Source organism: Rhopalosiphum maidis, chromosome 4 (assembly GCF_003676215.2).
Source record: "Rhopalosiphum maidis isolate BTI-1 chromosome 4, ASM367621v3, whole genome shotgun sequence".
In the NCBI taxonomy this organism is placed as follows: domain Eukaryota; kingdom Metazoa; phylum Arthropoda; class Insecta; order Hemiptera; family Aphididae; genus Rhopalosiphum; species Rhopalosiphum maidis.
Genome location: NC_040880.1, coordinates 46,072,708 through 46,093,194, shown reverse-complemented (window position 1 = coordinate 46,093,194; position 20,487 = coordinate 46,072,708). Strand labels below are relative to the sequence as shown.

The window sequence follows — 20,487 nt, the reverse complement described above, 5'->3', positions numbered from 1 at the left end:
TGCATTCAAAGTAAATAAATTATTTGATGTGAGAGATACTTCAAAGGTGAAACTATTATTTTGCACTTATTACATTTTTTTGTTTTTATATTTTTAATAATCCATATTAATACCTATAGATCATTAAACGAACTTTTTGCGTAAATAAGGATGTTCAAAATATTACATTATCAAAAAATATTCTTTTCATACCATTTGCTTCAATAATTTTTTTTATGTATTTTTCATTTGTATTAAATGTTCTATTTATGAATGTATAACATCTTTACCTATATTTACAACGATCGGATATATTGTGTCTTACAATAAATTTTTATATCGCGTTTATTTAAAGTATATACTGTTTATTTATTGTGTGTGCCTATTTTATTTTGTATTATTTTCAGTTAAGTTAAGATAAAGAAAAGTTAAAAATCTCGTTTGAGTGAACAATTTGAGTCACTTTTTACGGGCATTGCGTTGAAAAGAAGTTTGTTAGAGCGTTTTATGATAATTTTTTAGCCATTTAAATTCGAGTTTTAATTATGATTGTTAATTATACCATTTTTAAGTTTCAAATATTTTTAACAAGTGTATTATTACATATGTATTCTAAAACATACTATTATTAGTTAACAATAAACTTTATTTGTTCAGTATTTATGCATCGAGATTTTGAGAAAAATATTTTTCCTATTTATACGTAAATCAATACTAAGTATGTAGTAATCATACAAAGCCTAACAAGTTTGATTTTTTTTATTTTAAAATAATATGTAGGATTGGGTTATCACACACGTAATTACGCCATTACGCGTAAATCGCGTGTTTGTCGTAAGCGCCGCACCCGATCGAAAGATGCGCATTTCGTTTGGTAATATTCTGCACTTTAGTATTTCCGGTCGGAAAAGCGATAACCTAACCCCCATCAGAAAACTCTTTATACATACGAACGTTTAATATTTATTTTATTATCATTTATGTCTCTTCGAATCCGATATAATCCGATATGCGTGTTCGATGTTCCGTTGTTATAATTATTGTTACCTACTGACAGTTAATACGCAATATATATTAATATATTGTGTATATAATATTAACATATTACGTTTACGTATAATATATGGTTTACAATCTGCGTAGTGTATAGTGTGAGTGCCCGACTGACTTTCGTCGGGTGCAGTTCGCAAGGCCCTTCGAAGTGTTTTATATATTATGCAGTCGGTTAACTAGGTGGATTTTATTTTATGTTTGGGGTGTCGATGTATTCTATCCAGTAAACGGAACTCTGCAGTCGTAAAAGGTGGTTCACATGTTAGGTAGTTACACATTGTACACACAAACAGTCATTTATATATATTGTACATTTCATAATGTATACAAATAATATACATGCATTAGGGTACGCAATATGCATATTGCGGGATCGGGATAATTGGTGAAAGAGTTTTTGCATGTGAAAGCTGATAAAACGGAGAAAGGATGAATACGGATCATTGAACCTCAAAAGACTATAGAAAATGAAAAAAAATTCGGAAACCTTCGATTTTATTTATTAAAAATACTTATAGTAGAATCAAATAACGTTGATGGATTTTTATTTTACATTTCGTATTTAATTATTTTCCTTTATTTTTATTTATATGTATTTCGATACCCCAAATGTTGGTCCAATATTTGATTTCCGTAATATACACAGAAAATTGTACTCTACTTGACTGAAATCATGTGGTAAAGTGTTGGCATAATCCCTGTATTTAATATAGTAAGACAATTTAAATAATATCAGTGGGCAAATTGTTGTTAACGTTAATCGCCGAACAAGCTTTAATATTATTATCAAAGTTTGACTTCGATAGTCCGACTGGCAATTGTTATTAATTTATCTCGTATAATCGTCATGTCTGAATAGACTTCTAGCTAGTATTTATACATTAATATTTTATTTTTTGTGTTTATTCAAAAATGTATTATTGCTATAAAATATTTTAGTTCATGCTATAGAATATTAATATATATATACGTAGGAACCGGAAACAGAGGAATAGTGAGTATATTATATTTTTGGATAATTAAAAAAAAAAAAAGGCTTATACGAGTATTAGTGAGTTGTTTCACAAGGTTGTTAAAACTGAATGGATAAATTTCATGAAATTAATTACGTTATTATTACTTTTTTAATATATTAGTTTCTTACACAATCTTTTTTTTGTATAGTAAGTAATTTTTTAAAAATAATGCAGTGGCATTGATCACAGTCAAAAATATGTCAATTGGAGTAACTTAATTAATAATAATTTACATTAGTAAATTATTCCGGATGGTCCGATAGTGTTTTATTTATGGTTTTGCGGTACGAGAAGAGTAAAATTGAAAAAAACTGTTATTATTTGTATCAATAAAATAAGAAAAATTGATTTTATATGAACAGAGTCCCAATAAAGCCTTTTAAGATAAATTGAGTCCCGGGTTGTTTTAAAATATGTACTAATTGATTCTGCGTTTAAATACTAACTGAGTCCCGCCAAACTTAAAAACAAAAACATCTTCCTTCCCACTTTTATAGACTTAAAAAAAGTTTTTTTTTTTTTAATATTTTATTATAATTTAATGATTTATGGCTATAATATAATATAAATAATTTAAATGTTACTTGTATATAATTAAATTAATATAGGTAATGAATAATGATAAAATTACATTTTTTTATATTGGTAAAAATTTGTGTGATAAACAATTTATACAATTTATTATATTAACGATATCACGTAGTTATCTCCAAATACGTAAATTATGGTTGGTTTTATATTTTACTCAAAATAATTTTCGAACTCAATTATAGGTCGTATATTTATGATTTTCCAACCGCGGACTTAATTAGTATATTTATAATTTCCTAACCGCGGACTCAATTAGTATATTTATGATTTCCCAACCGTGGACTCAATTAGTATATTATTTTTTCCTCGTTCAGGTATTGGGACTCATTTAGTATACAGCGTATTAAAAAACGGGTATGGACTATCCCTACGGTGAACAGATAACAAAAATCAAAAAAAGTACATTATAACACTGCTTCTCTATCATAAAAAACCTTTCTCTAGATAAAATAAGCCAATGTGTATACTATCTACCCATTTTGTTCATAGATCATTTCTATCTATATTGATGGTTTTTTTATCTGATTATTCTATGGTTTTAATTTCTATTGTCAATTATAAAACTAATTATTTTAAATTATAATTTCATTACTATGTCAAATCATACTAACTAGGTGTTTTTTTTATGATGAAAATATTTTGAATTTAATATATTGAAAATATAAGAAATATTTTAATGTATGATTATTGAAAAAATAAAACTTTAAATACAAACATTTATTAATAATATGTTTCCTACTTATTTGACTTCAATAACACATCATATTACCTATCTTGTATTTATATATGCATTAGGTTGAACCATAAAATAATAATAATAATGAATAATAAATTTATAAAAAAAATTATTACCATGTATTTGCCCGTAATATATTCAAGAAACAAATACAATTGCATGTACTTAACACTAGGACAGTGTATCAAAAAAGAGTACTATCCTATGAAAAATAATATTTCTGGTCACCATAAGTATAAACCGTACATTTTTTAATTTTACTGTTTTTACTCTGGTATAGGTCGGCATGGATATTTAACTATGTAAAAATAAAAGATCTATTGATTGTAAAACTATTACATTCCTCTCAGTTTGTTAAAAATCTAAAATAATAATTTTCCATGATGACACTTTAGTGAATCGGGTTTAAGTACATTGGTTGATGACAAATTAGGTTGCTGGCCATTGGAACGGGAAGACACGTTATTATTGCACACGTATTATACTATTATATATACATACGAGTATTGTACAATATTACGAAATAAGTAACTAATTGGGTTTTTCAAATAAGTTGTCGTACAAGATTCTCGACCTCCACATCATTCATTACCATTATTTAGTATTTAACATACATTGTTATTTTGTTTGTCTGCGACCGGAGTCCGGGGAATTCAAGGAGTTGTTAGGTATACATATACATATATTGGGCATCTCTGTATCAATAAGAGGAGTAGGTAGATATATCCGACCAAGTAAAAATTATATAATTTAAGTTCAATGACTAACAGGTGTGGCCACTTCTGTTATAATCTGTTAAGGTTTAACACGGTTCATGTGTAAAAACCAAATATAGGTCAGACCTATGGAAATAAAAACTATATAAATGAGTGTGTATGCCTTGTCGTGTTTTGTTCGGTTTTTTTTTTAGTTATTGCAAGTACAATGACGATAATTTATAAATACGTACATTTTTCTAAGGACGTATTTATCTGATTTTGTATGCTTCGTTAAGAATGGTTTGATAGTGTACAAATTATCTAGACGGGCCGAGACGCACGATGGTGACGTTTCGTTTTTAATTTTCGAACTCGTCATAGTACATTATAAGTTACGCGTTTATTTTCCGAGCTGGAATTCTGTTATATACGACCCGAGTATTGGTTTTTTTTCTTTTTTTTTTTTAAATGAAATAACGAACCCCCCTTACCTACTTTATGTTGTGTGCCATTGCGTGTGCAGAGGACGTGGCGTCTGGGTTTAACTCGCCGACAATATACGCGTACAACAATGACAAGGTCACCTTGTAACGTCCTGCGGAACGGTCGAAATTTAATGGCGGTGCAGCTATATAAGCACACCGCGTGATGGTGCATTGTTCAATGGGCCAAACTTTTGGTATGGGTCACCATCGGTACCGTCGAACCAAATATCGCCACAACAACAACAACAAAAATACAAACAACAACAACGACGACGATGCAGGTACCTGAACACGTTACAAAAAAAAAAAAAAAAAAATAAAAATAAATATATATATATTAATATATAATTTATAATATTTAAGTCTCAACGCGTCTCATTTATGTATAATATTGCATGGCCTATGTGCAACCAACGCGACGGCGACGCGTTCGTCCGTATATTGTAGTGATGGTTGGTTTTTTCGCCTGAATTTGTCGTTGGCACCGATTATCGCAGAAAGTCAAATTTATAACGTTTTCATTAATTGTAAGCGTAGCATTATATACAGTTATGGTATTTTTTTTTTTTTTTTATGATTTTTCCACAAATAAGCTCCGTACACGCATTATATGGCTGACTCAGCTTTTTATATAACGAATCGATCCGAAGGAAATTAGCAAAATCAGGAATTGGTCGACCGCTATACGATTATGCATCTCTCTCATTCTCTCACACGTATATATAATCATATATGCATAAAATGATCGTGCTTTGTATTGGAATAATTATTAGGGAAATGTGTATTATATTATATAGGTAGGTACGTATGAACATCAATCCGGTATAAACTCGCCGGCGGTACACTTTAATCACGAGGGTATTGATAAAGAAAACAATATTTTAATGACACAAATGATAATAAATAAATATCCATGTCTGCCGGGCTGCCGCACACGAATTAATTCGGTTCCGATCAGACGATGGTACACATATTTTATACACACATATATATATATATACATATGTATATGTGGATTCTGATCGAAGGTTATTAATCATCGTATATTATAATATTTTTTTTTTTCGCGCATACCTTCTTTTTACCGGCTTGATATTAAATTTTGTTTTCATCGCCGCACTATGCTCAGAACTCAAACTGGTGTATGTTTTATAATATTATGTGTATGGATTTTTATATGTTACGAGTGGTTTTATTATTATACTTAATATATTATATTGCATACACTATGTTTGTATATGGATATACAATTTATTCAAACAGTTTTACGTGTGATGGTGTGAATGTGTCCTGTTTGGTGGTTGTGCTTGTTATTATACGATGACATTGGTATTGGTTCGAGAATATAACATACTCGCTTTATAGCTGTACCTATAATATATTTAATTAAGTAGTTGGTACTTTATAGTGTTCAAAAAATAATACGAATACGTTGAAGTTTAATATTATATTTGTATGCTATTTGGCATCGGTTGAATTATAATCACTATAATTTTTAATAAAAGACGTCCGTTAATAGTTTTACGTAGCACGTGCACTGTGCTTATAATGTGATATACATAATACACACACTCACACATATATGTATAATATTGTATTGTACAGATACAAATACTGTGCGTGAAAAATAGTTCCGTTACTCGGCATATGTACCTTACGTGATGTACATCGTTTGTATATTATACTTACGTTTGTGTATTCTCTTGTTACAGGGTTGCCATCCAGAGGAAGCGTCGGGGAGGAACTGCGAATGACTGCAGAGCCCTGTGGTGGTGGAGAACTGATTCGGATCACTACCCTGTCGTCGCCGGGACCGCAAAGTCCGTCGTCTAGGAGCCAGCACTATGACCCGGAATATGCGAAAATCGAAGCATGGCTCGACGAGCACAGGGATTTCGCTTACGATTATTTTCTCAGGTATACAATCGATTTTGTAATATAACACATGGATGGACCTATTTTAATACTATTGGGGACATTATTTCACCATGTTGTACACCTTTTAACATCCAATACTGGGCGGACTATATAATAGTCGATTTATTATAGTAGTTAGGTAAATTATAATAAAATATTATTAAAAAATGATTATGTAATATGAATTCTCTTAATAGAAACCTATTACGTCTAATTCATTTACGAATACTGTAGGACGTCCTTAATAGCAAAATTCACGTCGTATATGTACATTAAAAGTCGTCTATAATTACAACCGTTGTAATTGAGAAAACACAATGGTTTAATGACCCATTGGGTCCTAACGTCCCAGGAGCAAAACTTCTATCTGCAACTTAGTTGTTTATGACTACCGTTTATTTATGACCTGTTTTTCTGGTCTCTTGAATGGCAATTATTACTCATCTGTCATCATAAACTATATTTCTAGTGTCTACTGTTGTGGACAGTTGCATCATGTTTAAAAGAAATTAAAAAGAGAAAATGTATCCCATCGCTTTATTTGAGTACGTCCAACTGAGAATTGAAAATGAAATAATTTACAATAAAAAAGTGGGTTTTGTTTTAAAAAAAACAGGGCACTCCTAAAAAAGTACAAAATATGGTTTTAGGCTTATTAAAAAAAAAAAAAAAAATACGAAAAAATTAGATTTTGAATAACTGTATTATATTTATGAAGAAAAGAGGGGATATACTGATGCTTGTTGATCACCCTGGAAATATAACATGTATGTTATGATTTTGACCACAATTGGTTTTTTATCATCGTGTGTTCAGAAAAGCTACTAGAAACATCGTGGACGCCTGGCTCGTTTCACACGCTTCGGCCAGCAGCTGTGGCGCGACTGGCGCCGGCGGCTGTGGAAGTGGCGGAGGAAGTAGCGGCGGAAACGCGACGATGACGCCGACGGGCATCGAACGTCAGCAATCCATAGGCACGTCTGGCTGCAGTGGTGGCGGTGGTGGCAATAGTGGCACCACTACACCGGTTCGTAAGATATCTGCACACGAATTCGAACGGGGCGGCCTAAAGCCCATGGTGACCACTGTGGACGGTACACCCACATTCCTCGCGTCTTACGAACACCCGGACGAGACGACTACGGCGCCGGTAGCAAGGAGACGGTCCAGACACGAGCTCCGGCAACTAGACGAGAAGCAGCTCATCTTTGAATTGGTAAGACTAAACCTATACACGTTTACACCACCATCACTTCCTTGCCGATCTATGTTTATCGGTATATTATATCGGGACTTATTTTCTATTACTAAAAAATGTATAATATATTCTTAACAGATGTTTACTCGTTTTATTTAAATAGTACAATAACTAAAAACCGATATAAATGATATGATCTATTTTTAATTTTAACTTCTAAACCCTGTACAATAAAAAAGTTTATAGGTATAGTATAGTATTGTTTCAAAATTCTAGATAAAAAAAATAATTAAGTTAGATAAAATAAATAAAATATTTTCGTAAGACATGGTGAAATGTTCAAAATTGCACGTATTATAATTTTGTTAATTATACTTTTTTGCTAAAACTTCGAGATATTCAATAAAAATCAAATCTGTATTTAAGTATGGTAAGCAGGTTATTTCAATTTACAAAACAAATTTTCATTTTGCCGAAAATATTATTTTTTACAACTATTCAATATAATATTATAGAAACACGCAAATGCAAAAAGTCTGCACCCTAATAACTAATAAGTAATAATGAAACTATTGTACAACTCGTCAAACTGTTGGTTTTGACAATCTCGCAGGGAAGAGCGTCTAATAATTTACTATTATATACACCTTTTGGTATAATATATTTATAAGAAGTTAGGCGATTTTAGTTAACGTTGAAATAGGAATATTTTTTTTTCTTGTTACTGGCCAGTGGTACGGGTTATATTACATGCCAATATTTAGATTGAATACAATTGTACATATCAATTTAATTTTAACATTTATAGTTTTGACTTGCCTAATCCACATTATTTATGTGAGATGAGAATCAAAGCAGTCAGCGAACCGCTGATGTTTATGACGTTGTCACGTAGGTATAGATATTTAACTTAAGGTGGATGCTGATGTGCGAATTCACTATACTTAATTTCCTTTGATGTGTGTTTATAACTTGATTGTACAAAGGAAATTTACATTTCTGGATATATTTATAAAAATGTTCTTGAACAAAAAGTATTATTTATACATATGTTGTATTACACTTCTTAGGTTTGTAGGGCTTTAAGACGAGTTCAATCTTACTTGAAAACGGTTTGCGTGGCGATTGCGTATCCGAAGTATGTTAGATAGGGCAATAGGGGTAGGTATTATAATAACGATGCGTTCAGAACTGTAGGAACAATCCAAAAGTTGACATCCTGCAATTTGTAGCATAAACGTGACGATCGAGGTGGAGTGGGTGACGAAAATTCACAGTCAATATAACCGATATTGCATGCAACTAAACAAAATTGTGTCGTACAGCGAGCCGTCTCGTCGCTGCCGCCTGCATCACCGCCAACACACATATTATAATAATAAATAATAATAATAATAATAATATAATATTATACATAATACGTATATAGAAACACAAACAGTCTTTAATTGGACATATTTAAACCTTGGACAAGCGGGGTTCATTAATGCCCCGCCGCTATTGGAATTTATACAAATCAATTGGCGTTTGCGAGAACGCAACACGATCTGCATTTTAATGAACCGCGATGTATGCACGCGTACATAAAATAGTAATTAACTCTGTACAGGGTATTCCTTTTTGTCTGTATGTCTGTGTCACCCACGTACATATAATAATAATATACTTCGCCGCCGCCGCCGTCGCCGCCGTCGCTCATCTGCGGCCGCGTTGAATTTTTTATGCGGACAGAGGTATATTATATATTTGTAATAAATTCGATTAACTACGGATTTTTATCGTATTAGGTAATACCTATTCCTTATTAGGATGAGATACTTTTAATTATATAAAACAGACACGTGCCCGCGATTTAAAACATTCCTAGAAAAGCGACAATTAACATTGAATAAACATAATATTATATTGTATTTGTAAATACTTATACACACACAGCTGTAGACAAATAGTGCTAGTATAACATTATATTGAATATGCAAAGTGAGAGATATCTTTAAATTTAAATCGTGTCTTAAGTTATGCTCGTTCATAGATTATTCAAGGATTCGATTAATTTTGCACTAAGACTATATACGCTTTAGTAACCTGTAGTAGCTTATACATTTATAATTAACGTGTATGCTACACTGATTTGTACGTTTTAGTGACTTGAGTATAGTATAATACGTAACTATACATTCTTGTCTGGATGCAGTTCAATATATACAGTGGCGTAGATAGGGTGAGGGGTGGTTGTTGCCCTCCCCCACCTCCCATTCGGTCGTATTTTTATCAAAAATATAATGCTTATAATATAGGAATACAATAATTTGGTCGTGGTAATACAAATATGTAATCTGTTATGCCGTATTCACGTTGTTGACTGCACTGATGATAATAATCATTATCATTAATCTACCACACGGTTGTAGATTAATTTTATTTTATTACAAAAAAAAAATCCTGACTACGCCACTGAATATATACCTATCATAGGTAATATCTTATGTATATCTATACTATCTATTTATATCTTTAATCTTATATTATCTATGACTGTATATCTGTTTCTCTGCAGTATGTATATTCGACCGGAATTAACTACCATTATAACTTCATATTGTACGTTTACCGTTGTGTTTTTCAGGTGAAAGACATATGCAACGAACTGGACGTGCGGTCGCTGTGCCACAAGATCCTGCAGAACGTCAGTACGCTGTTGAACGCAGACCGCGGCTCGCTGTTCCTTGTGCAGGGCGGCGGCCTGTCGGCGTGCCAGCACGATCACCACCACCGGCCAGCGAAGCGCGTGTGCAGCCCGCGGAGACCGCACGCCAGCATAACCGTCGGCTGTTTGAGCAAAGACGACCATTCCGCCACCACGACCGCCACTGCCACCTCCACCACCTTCGCCGCCACTGCATCCACTGTTGCATCTACCGTGGCCGCGGCCGAGGAGCCTCCTCGCACCACCACCACCACCGCCGTCCACCACTCACAACAGAACCATCTGCACCACATCCCCCAGAACAGCAGCCATCACCCCCATCACCATCATCACCATCATCACCACCACAACAACAACAACAACAACAACAACAACAACAACAACAACTACAGCTACCGTAATCTGCACCGCCATTCGTCATCTTCGTCGTCGTCGTCGGCGTGCAACGAACGTGTTCCTATTGCGTCCTGCGACGCGCCGGCCCCGCAACCGGCTGTGCCCGTCGAAGAGGCTGCCGTCGGCGGCCTGACCGTCGGGTCGCCGATAGGGTCCACCAACGTGGGCTCGCTGCAGACGTCGATGAACGCGGCCGCCCCGCACCACTTCCAGGGCTGCCAGTCCAAGTGTTTGGTGTCCAAGCTGTTCGACGTGTGCTCGCGGTCCACGTTGCAGGAGATGGAAAAGAAAAAAGAAATACACATACCGTGGGGCACGGGCATCGTCGGGTACGTGGCCGAAAGCGGTGATCCGGTTAACATACCGGACGCATACAAGGTAAATGACCGAATTTTATACACAGTCGATATTTATAGAAATGATGATGAAAGACACCGGCGTGATCTCGAGACTGTCGAAGTGGTGGGGGGGGGGGTGTAACCACTACTAAGAATTTTTTCTTCTAATCGATTTCTCGTTATTTATTGTCAAAATTCGCGTTTTCAGTGTTTTTACTGTCCAGTGATTTGTAATATTTCGTATATAAGTCAATTGGTTGGTCGATAACAATAAAATATAATATGATAAAATAATGAAAGTATATTTATCGTCGTCACTGGGTGATTTACGACAAAATATCACTAGTGGGTAATAGTAACATATATATATAATATACAATATACGAATTCGCCTGACACACGGTTAATGATATACCATTATAGTTACTAACTGACGACTGTACAGGGTAAATGCAATAATATAATGTATGTTTTTTCGTTAAGACGAGGCCTGAGAATAGTGAAATATTCATAACTCCCTTTTCATAAAACCTATGGCTCGCCACTTATATTAGTAATATTTCAGACCACTGCTTACCTATAACGTATTGTTGTCGTACGATAATATCATATTGTCGATACGTTTGTAAACAGGTGTGCTGAGGGATTTTGAGGGTTCATAAACGTACACCCAAATGATGTGGCTTATTGTTTTTCGCTCGATAACAGCAGTTACTATAGAATACGATCAAAACAAAATTCGATCATCTTAAATTTACATTAAATATTTTTTTTGACGCATTCTAAGTGTATTATTCTGTATTCACTTGCATCGAATCTGTAGATATTTAGTTTTAACTTAAAATTAATGTACAACGTAGTTTCGGCTTCTGGATATATTCTAGTTTATTACACATATGCATAATTGTTTTAGATTTGCACTGTAGACTCTGCAGTACCGCAGTTTGTGGTATCAACACTATTGACGTTATATTTAATGTTTCCAAAAAAAAAAAAATACAAACTTTAATTGTATTGTCTGGCCGTTCCGATTGTTTAGTGATTTAACGATAAAATTTTCTAATTCTTATCAATCCATTTTATTATTTTTTACGGAGACATCTGCAAAATGATGTTATACGTATTATTTATTGACAAAAAAAAAAAAAACTGAATATTAAATTATTACGACGTTAGTATTAATTGTAGTTGTGTAATTTTTTATCGGATATCAGTTTCTAACCTCGCGTACATTGTCAACTAGAAGAACCGGTTTTACAATCAAATGCTCCTATTCTATATTTAAACCAAAATAGCAGTTTTTGTTAAAATTAAAACAATAAAAATCTTCTTGTCATTCCGAACATAAAAATAACTACCTAATTTAAATATTTAGATATTCGGAAAACTGAAATCTACGAACACAATAGTTAGACGATTTCAAAGACAACAATCATCACATTTATTATAATTTAAGTCGTATACATGTTAGTGTATTAAACGTCTGGACGTTACTTAACGATAAATGTTAATTTAATATTACAAATTTAAAAAAAATGATTTATAGTTTTTGGTGTATGACATTAAAAGATAAATTCAATTTTAATCTTCTTTAGTGTATACCTTTTAAATCTTGTATTTTTTGTTATATGCCAGTTTTTTTTTTACAAAGTATGATTTGATAATCATTAATTATACATTTATGTATTACACTAGCATTATTTTTTAGACCTTTCCGTTTGCTGATTACCAATAAATTGTCAAAAAAAAAAAAATACTTTTCCATAGATAATTTCGATGCCCTCATGATGTTGGGTCAAGGTGTAGTGTCTTTTTGAGATTACCGCGTTTTCAAGGCTCCTGTGTATCACAATCATAATAATACATATTTAAATAAAGTCTATTGTTGTTTCCAGGATACACGTTTCAACCACGATATCGATGCCCGCACTGGTTATAAAACGCACAGTTTACTGTGCATGCCGATCAAAGATTTCAATGGCGAAGTAATGGGTGTAGCACAGGTAAGCTTTGAGTGACATTTGTCGTTATACCAACATAATATTGCGTGGTACTAACCGTGTTATTTGGTAATTTTCAGGTGATTAACAAGAAAAATGCACCGTGTTTCACTCAAAACGACGAGAAAGTTTTCGCTGATTACTTGCAATTCTGTGGCATCGGTCTCAGAAACGCGCAGTTATACGAAAAAAGTCAATTAGAAGTAAAAAGGAACCAGGTGTGTAATTTAATCAGGTCAAATCATAGTAATATGTATAGGTCATCTTGATTTTATGCATTCTATGTGTACCTACATTATTATTATTATTATTTGTTAGGTATATTTTTAATGAGCTGAATGAATTATTATTATGTTGTAAATCAGGTGCTACTGGATCTCGCGCGTATGATTTTCGAAGAACAGAGCACAATAGAGCATATGGTTTTTAGAATCCTCACCCACACGCAGTCGCTTATACAATGTCAAAGGGTCCAGGTAATTGTGTATTATGTTAATGTTTATGATGATAATTGTGCAATGTAGATTGTAAATCACACTAACCACAGTCGTGTCAGTAGCAGAGGGTAAAAGAGGACATTTTCCCCGACCGCCATACTTACTTACTCTTAAGAGGGTGTCGTACCCACACACGTCGTCTCCGTGTTATACTAACGCAGCGTTTCTCAAACTTTTTTATCCGTTGAACCCTTTTTGACGTCCACTTTTATCGTGGAGCCCCTACTTTGTTTTTTAGCTTTTAAGCTTTTTATAGGATTATTTGCAAAAAAAAAAAATATATAATTATTTCATATACTAATATTGTGTTAAAGGTATTTAATTAAAAAATATGTAAAAAAAAAATAATAAAAATAATAATAATTGTATATAATATTACTTTAATAATAATTACTTAATGAGATGCGTGAAATTGCTTTTTATTATTACATATATTACTTAAGCTTCGCGGAACCCAGTTTAAGAAACGCTCTACTAACGTATAACATACTAAAATGTACGTCCAGTAGTTCTAATTTTTCGTTGTTACCTTAAATTGTAATGAACATTAACTTGTTATAAGACTTAAAGTTATCGAAAACATTATCTGTGTTCTCTCGTTGGTTTTTTTACGATACTTTAATTTTTAAGTGAATTTATGAGCATTTTTAAATGCTAACATTTTGTTCATTTTACATATTCGAAACTCGTCTTAACATAAAAATACTGTACAAATTCAACGACAGTACACAGATTATGTTCTTATATTTAATATTTATAATAGGTCATTTCATTCTGATAATTTCTAAACACACAAAATTGGAACTGGTAAACGTATATTTTGGTGAGACGGAGGCAATACATGCGGGACTTTTAAAAGCTTAAAGTTTATATTTTTTATTGTTTGTGAATTTTTATGATTCTTATTGAAATTATGAAATAATTATTATAAAATAAGGTTCGTAAAGTTCTAATTTTACAATTTTGAAGATCATAACAATCATTCGGATAGTTTTTGTAAGTGGTTATGATAATATTTATCGGTCTAAAATAACTTACAATAAATCAGAAAGCGTATGCGTGTTTACGTTTTAAATTATGTTATGCATAATGCATATATTATGTACATCATATATAATGTTCTATTACGTATATTTAAACCTATTTATTATTTTATGGGTTGCTTACTATTAATAAAGTGGATAGTTGTTATTTGTTGACGCGCCTCCGTTAGTTCGATTTCAACAAACGAAACTTATTTGGTATTTAATAATATAATATGGTCTATACAATCATGTATTTAACAGGTATTGCTGTTGCACGAGGCGTCCAAAGCGAGCTTTTCGCGTGTGTTCGACTTGGAAGCAAACGACTTGGAGGGGAAGGACAACGAGCGGACTAGGTAAAGTCTCCTTCTATTTCTCCTTCTTTGCGAAGAAGGAGAAAATAGAAAAATTCTCAACACTAGTAAGAGATTAAACGATTTATTTCCAGCCTCCTTTTTATGACCTAGGTAACTATTAACAGTGCCGTCATTTTTTAGCCCTTTCGAAAGCAGATTTCCAGTCAACATCGGTATAACCGGTTACGTGGCCACTACTGGAGAGGTAAGCGTAACATAAAAATATACATACACTACAACGGTGTGAATAATAAGCGTTGGGCTAGGAATTTAATGCACTTAAAAACGTTAATTAATGAATTTATAAAAATAAACATCCTATAAAATGTAATTTAATTTTAGGTTTATACGTGTTTTTATTTCCAAATAAAACACAAACATTAAACGCATATTATAATTTCTATTTTATTTCTATTTCTAAAGAATAAAAATAAACTGGTTATGTCACGATCAATTACCCTGTTAAGATGTTACACATTAAAAAAATGTGTTTATTTGTTTACTGCTTATTAACACCGTATATATCCCGTATAATATGCTGATAAACAAAATAAGAATGATATATTTTAGTGTTTTTCTATGCTCGTCGACTGTTATAACACCAGACAATTGTAATAATATTGGTTCCTCGATTTATTTTTAAACCTTATCGCCCTCCGATTGTTCAACAACAACAACAACAAAAAAATAGATTTAAAAAAAAAAAAAAAAAACCTTCATTACTTCAATACCTATTATAATGCGGACATAGCCGCATTGTCGTAAATCCGCTTACTTCAAACTCTTTGACGTCCGTAAAAAACTACACGAGACTTTGTGCGGTCGAGAAACCGTTTCCTATGTTATAATATTATTATAGTGCCGATGACGAGAAATACAAATCATCACTAATGCCATTATGAATAAAAAATAATCCTATTAAAACCAGAGTTTAGCGGCCTCGGCCGTACACAGTGTGTAACAAAACTCATTGCGAACCGTAATCGTTTTCAGACCGTAAACATTGCAAACGCTTACGAAGACAGCCGTTTCGATCAGTCGGTGGATGAAGACACTGGTTTCAAACACTCCACGGTGCTGTGCATGCCGATTAAGAATTCGTCCGGTCAAATCATCGGAGTGATACAAGTAAGTTAACAAAAATAATAAATCATAATGTTATTAGTTTAGGGCTCGGATTTAAGTGCCATAACAATATTAAAAAAATGCATTCATGGCCTAAAAACTATGAAAATTGCCTTTTCAGAAAACGGGTTTATGATCTAAAAGCATTAAAATATGTCCTCCAAAAAATTAATTTAAACATAAATTTACATTAATCGTTTTAGTTTGTTTTCAAAGAACAAAAAATGTGTATTAATGAAATAAATAAGTGTTAAAATTTGACAAATAGCATTTTTATTTCACTATGTTTTACACATTTTTATTATACGTAGTATGTACTATGTTTATATTTTAATGAAGTCAATTTTTTCAATGATAATACGAGAAATAGGTCAAAAATATCTTAAAAAATTAAAAATGCAAAACGTGCTTCAACGTTTTTTTGTAGTTATAAAAAAGTACTTAAAACACATTTTTAGCTTGGAAAGCATCGTGTTAGACATTCCCAATAAAAGATGCAAATGCATTGAAATCCGAGTCGTATAGTTATTAATATGTAACCGTAATATTATACCGTCTGAAATCGGTCAGAGACCTCGCAGTTGGGCTCGTTTGTTAATGGTCGATATTATTCGGAACCTCGACGACAAAAATAAAATCTATCTCCGTCCGGCTTTCCGGTTATCTACTAACTGGAGATAACCGTATTCGTACAAATCGTTTTCAACCGTTATAATACAGTTTTTAATTTTCACGCTATCCAGTTTTTTGCTTATTCAAATCAGCATATTATTAACGTTTTTTTTTTTTTATTTTACAGTTTGTAAATTGTGTATTTATTTATTTTTAATAAGGAAAAAATATTGGTTTTTAATTAATTTTATGACATTGGTTTCAAGTTCTGATTCAAATATTGTTTGTCCGTACATTTTATAAGAATATGACAGTGGTCTACATATAATATTTTAGATGCATAATATTTGTGAATAATTTTTTAATACAAAAAAGTTTATTTTGTACTATTATATGTATATACGCCTTATTTTACGTTTTAAAATTTAGTTAAACAATCATTTTTTGTTTTTTCTAAAAAATATGAGTAATTGTAATATTTTTACAAAAAAGCAATGTTCGTGATAGTATCAACAACATTTTTCATATTGTCAGGTCTTATTAAAATTTTTATGATGGTGTTTTAAGATAAAGTTATCATAAACTTTTATCTATAATCTAATGTTCATTATCAAAGATGTATACTAAATGTTAAATGTTATGTGTTACAGTTAGTCAACAAGTTTGATGATCTCTTATTTACCAAAAACGATGAAAACTTCGTGGAAGCGTTTGCCATATTTTGTGGCATGGGAATACATAACACACACATGTAAGTAAGTAAAAGTGCACCAAGTCCAAATGCACTTGTCACAATATTATTGTGCCACGATTAGGATTTTACGTTTGTTACTCGGTAGTTTAATTCGTAGGTTCGAGAAGGCTATCATTGCCAATGCAAAACAAAATGTTACGTTGGACGTGCTTAGTTACCACGCTTCAGCTTCACTGGAAGACGCGCAAAAGTTGAGGGTAAATCATTCAATTTTATCTATTTTGCGGATTTTTATGTTCTCGTTTTTTTAGGCTTTGCAAGTGCCATCGGCTGTTACGTACAATCTGTACGATTTTTCTTTTGACGACATTTATATGAGTGACGATGACACATTACTAGTTAGTATACATAGTATTATCATTATTTTCCTCTGTGGATATGAACGAACATTCACAATTATTTTAATTTTCAGGCAAGCATAAGGATGTTTATGGATATGGATTTGGTCGAACCTTTTCATATTGACTATCAGGTCTTGTGTCGATGGCTGTTAAGTGTAAAAAAAAACTATCGATCAGTGACTTACCACAATTGGAGGCATGCATTCAATGTTGCTCAGATGATGTTTTCCATCATTACTGTATGTATAATATAATATAATTAAATGTAATAAAAATTATTTTATTTTTTATTAAATATTTGTTCTAGGCAACACGCTGGTGGCAAGTTTTTGGTGATTTAGAATGCCTTGCCCTCATTATTGCTTGTCTCTGTCACGATTTGGACCATCGTGGAACAAACAATTCCTTTCAAATAAAGTAAGACATGCGCATATTATCTCTCTGTCGTGATTTATATTATATGATTTTATTTTTATTTTTATTATCTATTTTCAGAGTTTCCTCGCCACTTGCACAGCTATACTCAACTTCCACTATGGAACACCATCATTTTGACCAGTGTTTAATGATATTAAATAGTCAAGTATGTGATTGAATTATACACATTTTTTTATGTTTTGATATTATTTTTTGTTAATATGAAAAATCATTTTTTTTAGGGTAATCAAATTTTAGGTAACCTGTCTCCAAATGAGTATTCTCGCGTTATTAAAGTATTAGAAGATGCTATTTTAGCCACTGATTTGGCTGTCTACTTCAGGTAATAATTTATGAAATTATTTAAGTAAAATCGTTGTTTGATAATTTCAATTTTGTTTTTTTTAACAACCTAATAATTTTTATTTATAATGCTCATATTTTAACTTAAACATAAAATCTGATGTAGTTTTTGAAACAATATCATTTTACATCAAGTGAGTATTTCAATATCTTATAATTTATATAACATTATATTATATTTACTATAGCATTTATATTTATCTGATAATAATAAACAATTTTTAATTAAATATGTGCAGAAAACGAGGGAAGTTCCTAGAATTAGTCCGTACGGGTATGTACGACTGGACCAGAGAAGAAGATAGAGAACTGTTTAGAGCCATGCTAATGACCGTGTGTGATTTAGCTGCTATAACCAAACCATGGGAGATTGAAAAACGAGTATGTGCTACACTAGTATTCGTAATCAATGGTCATATACTTACTTATACTTATGAATAATGATATGCGTATTGATTATCCTACTACCTATTAGTGATTCATGTTTAAATGTTATAAATTATTTATTATGTTTAGGTGGCTGAACTGGTGACTAATGAATTTTTTGAACAAGGTGACATAGAAAGAAGAAAATTTAATATCACACCCATTGTATGTAAAACTGGTTCATTCATATTGATCAAAGAATATTTTGTTATACACATAATATTAAAATGTAATTTTGTTGTATAGGACATAATGAATCGAGAAAAAGAAGATCAGTTACCAATGATGCAAGTCGGGTTCATTGACTCAATATGTTTACCCATATATCAGGTGAATTTAATTTAACAGCTTTTACTTATAAATTTTAATTTTGAACTAATAATATTCTTATTATTTTTATAAATTTATTTAAATTTTTTTTTAACGGTCAGTGTATTGTGGTATTTTTTAAGTAAATAGTCGAAATTGATGATACATTTTTAACTGAGAATAACCTTATTATTAATTGACAGGCAATTGCTGATCTGTCAGAGAAACTTGAACCACTGATTGAAGGAGTACGACAGAACAAAACACATTGGCTCGAAGAATCACAACAGACTTATCACCCACAGAGTCACAAGTAGATGTATAATACAATAAGATATATTATATATTGATGTTTGTATGTGTTAGTGTGTGTCTATGTTTGATTGTGTGTATGTGTGTGTGTGTGTGTGTGTCCCGTATTTCCAAACTAGACAATGTCCACACTATTGAAAAAAACCAATCTACCTAACTTCCTTCTCATTAGAATATAAGACTTAAAAAAACATAAATATTATTTTACCTTGTATGTTTTTAGTTATAAACAAAATAGTATTTTCTGTGTTATAGACTTGTATAAATTAAGATTATATAATTTTTAAGAGTGACATTAATGTTTTTTCTTGTATTTTGTACCACCTACCTTTTACTAAATAAATAGACATTAGAATATACACTAAATAATATATATTATTATACAGTATATTATAAGTATATACCAATGCAATGTATTCTTAAAAGACCACGTGTTGATAAAAAAAAAAAAAAAAAAATGCTTTATTAATTTTTATTTATTGAACATGTTTACATCCCTTGCGACTTTATGTGACAAGTTTGTATATCTGTTACTTGAGTTGTGAGTTATTATTATTATTATTATTATTAATTTTTTTTTTTTTTTTTATTAAATTATTATTTTATTAAAGAAATAAAGATATTACCTGAACAACAAAATCTATTCATACATATTATGTTATTTTAAATCTGCACAATAATTATATTATTTTAAAGAGAATTTTTTAAGATTTCTTTCAGTCAAATTTATAGTATTCAAATTATGATTTTATAACAGTCTACTATGTATAATTTTGTCTACCTAGTATATGCTATGTTGTATTATTCAGTAATTTTCTGTCATATTTATGGTTAAT

At 31.6% G+C, this 20,487-nt stretch overlaps 1 protein-coding gene across 3 annotated transcripts in view; it reads left to right on the top strand.

The window, feature by feature from the left end:
• The window catches only part of LOC113559385 (dual 3',5'-cyclic-AMP and -GMP phosphodiesterase 11-like), a 76,731-nt gene extending 56,721 nt beyond the window's left edge, over positions 1-20,010 (top strand). For 2 of the 3 annotated variants that reach the window (XM_026965152.1, XM_026965154.1), the window contains 20 exons: positions 6,271-6,475; positions 7,292-7,691; positions 10,300-11,154; positions 13,010-13,117; positions 13,195-13,332; positions 13,480-13,590; positions 14,898-14,992; positions 15,134-15,197; positions 15,986-16,120; positions 17,380-17,480; positions 17,581-17,680; positions 17,735-17,821; positions 17,896-18,063; positions 18,132-18,241; positions 18,320-18,407; positions 18,484-18,584; positions 18,844-18,985; positions 19,121-19,195; positions 19,277-19,360; positions 19,543-20,010. In XM_026965152.1, the coding sequence (XP_026820953.1) occupies positions 6,271-6,475; positions 7,292-7,691; positions 10,300-11,154; positions 13,010-13,117; positions 13,195-13,332; positions 13,480-13,590; positions 14,898-14,992; positions 15,134-15,197; positions 15,986-16,120; positions 17,380-17,480; positions 17,581-17,680; positions 17,735-17,821; positions 17,896-18,063; positions 18,132-18,241; positions 18,320-18,407; positions 18,484-18,584; positions 18,844-18,985; positions 19,121-19,195; positions 19,277-19,360; positions 19,543-19,656 (3,281 nt within the window). In that variant the 3' untranslated portion in view covers positions 19,657-20,010. Of the gene's footprint in view, positions 1-4,596; positions 4,840-6,270; positions 6,476-7,291; positions 7,692-10,299; positions 11,155-13,009; positions 13,118-13,194; positions 13,333-13,479; positions 13,591-14,897; positions 14,993-15,133; positions 15,198-15,985; positions 16,121-17,379; positions 17,481-17,580; positions 17,681-17,734; positions 17,822-17,895; positions 18,064-18,131; positions 18,242-18,319; positions 18,408-18,483; positions 18,585-18,843; positions 18,986-19,120; positions 19,196-19,276; positions 19,361-19,542 lie in introns of all 3 variants that reach the window. The other variant, XM_026965153.1, reaches the window with a different exon arrangement.
• Positions 20,011-20,487: the final 477 nt, after the last annotated feature.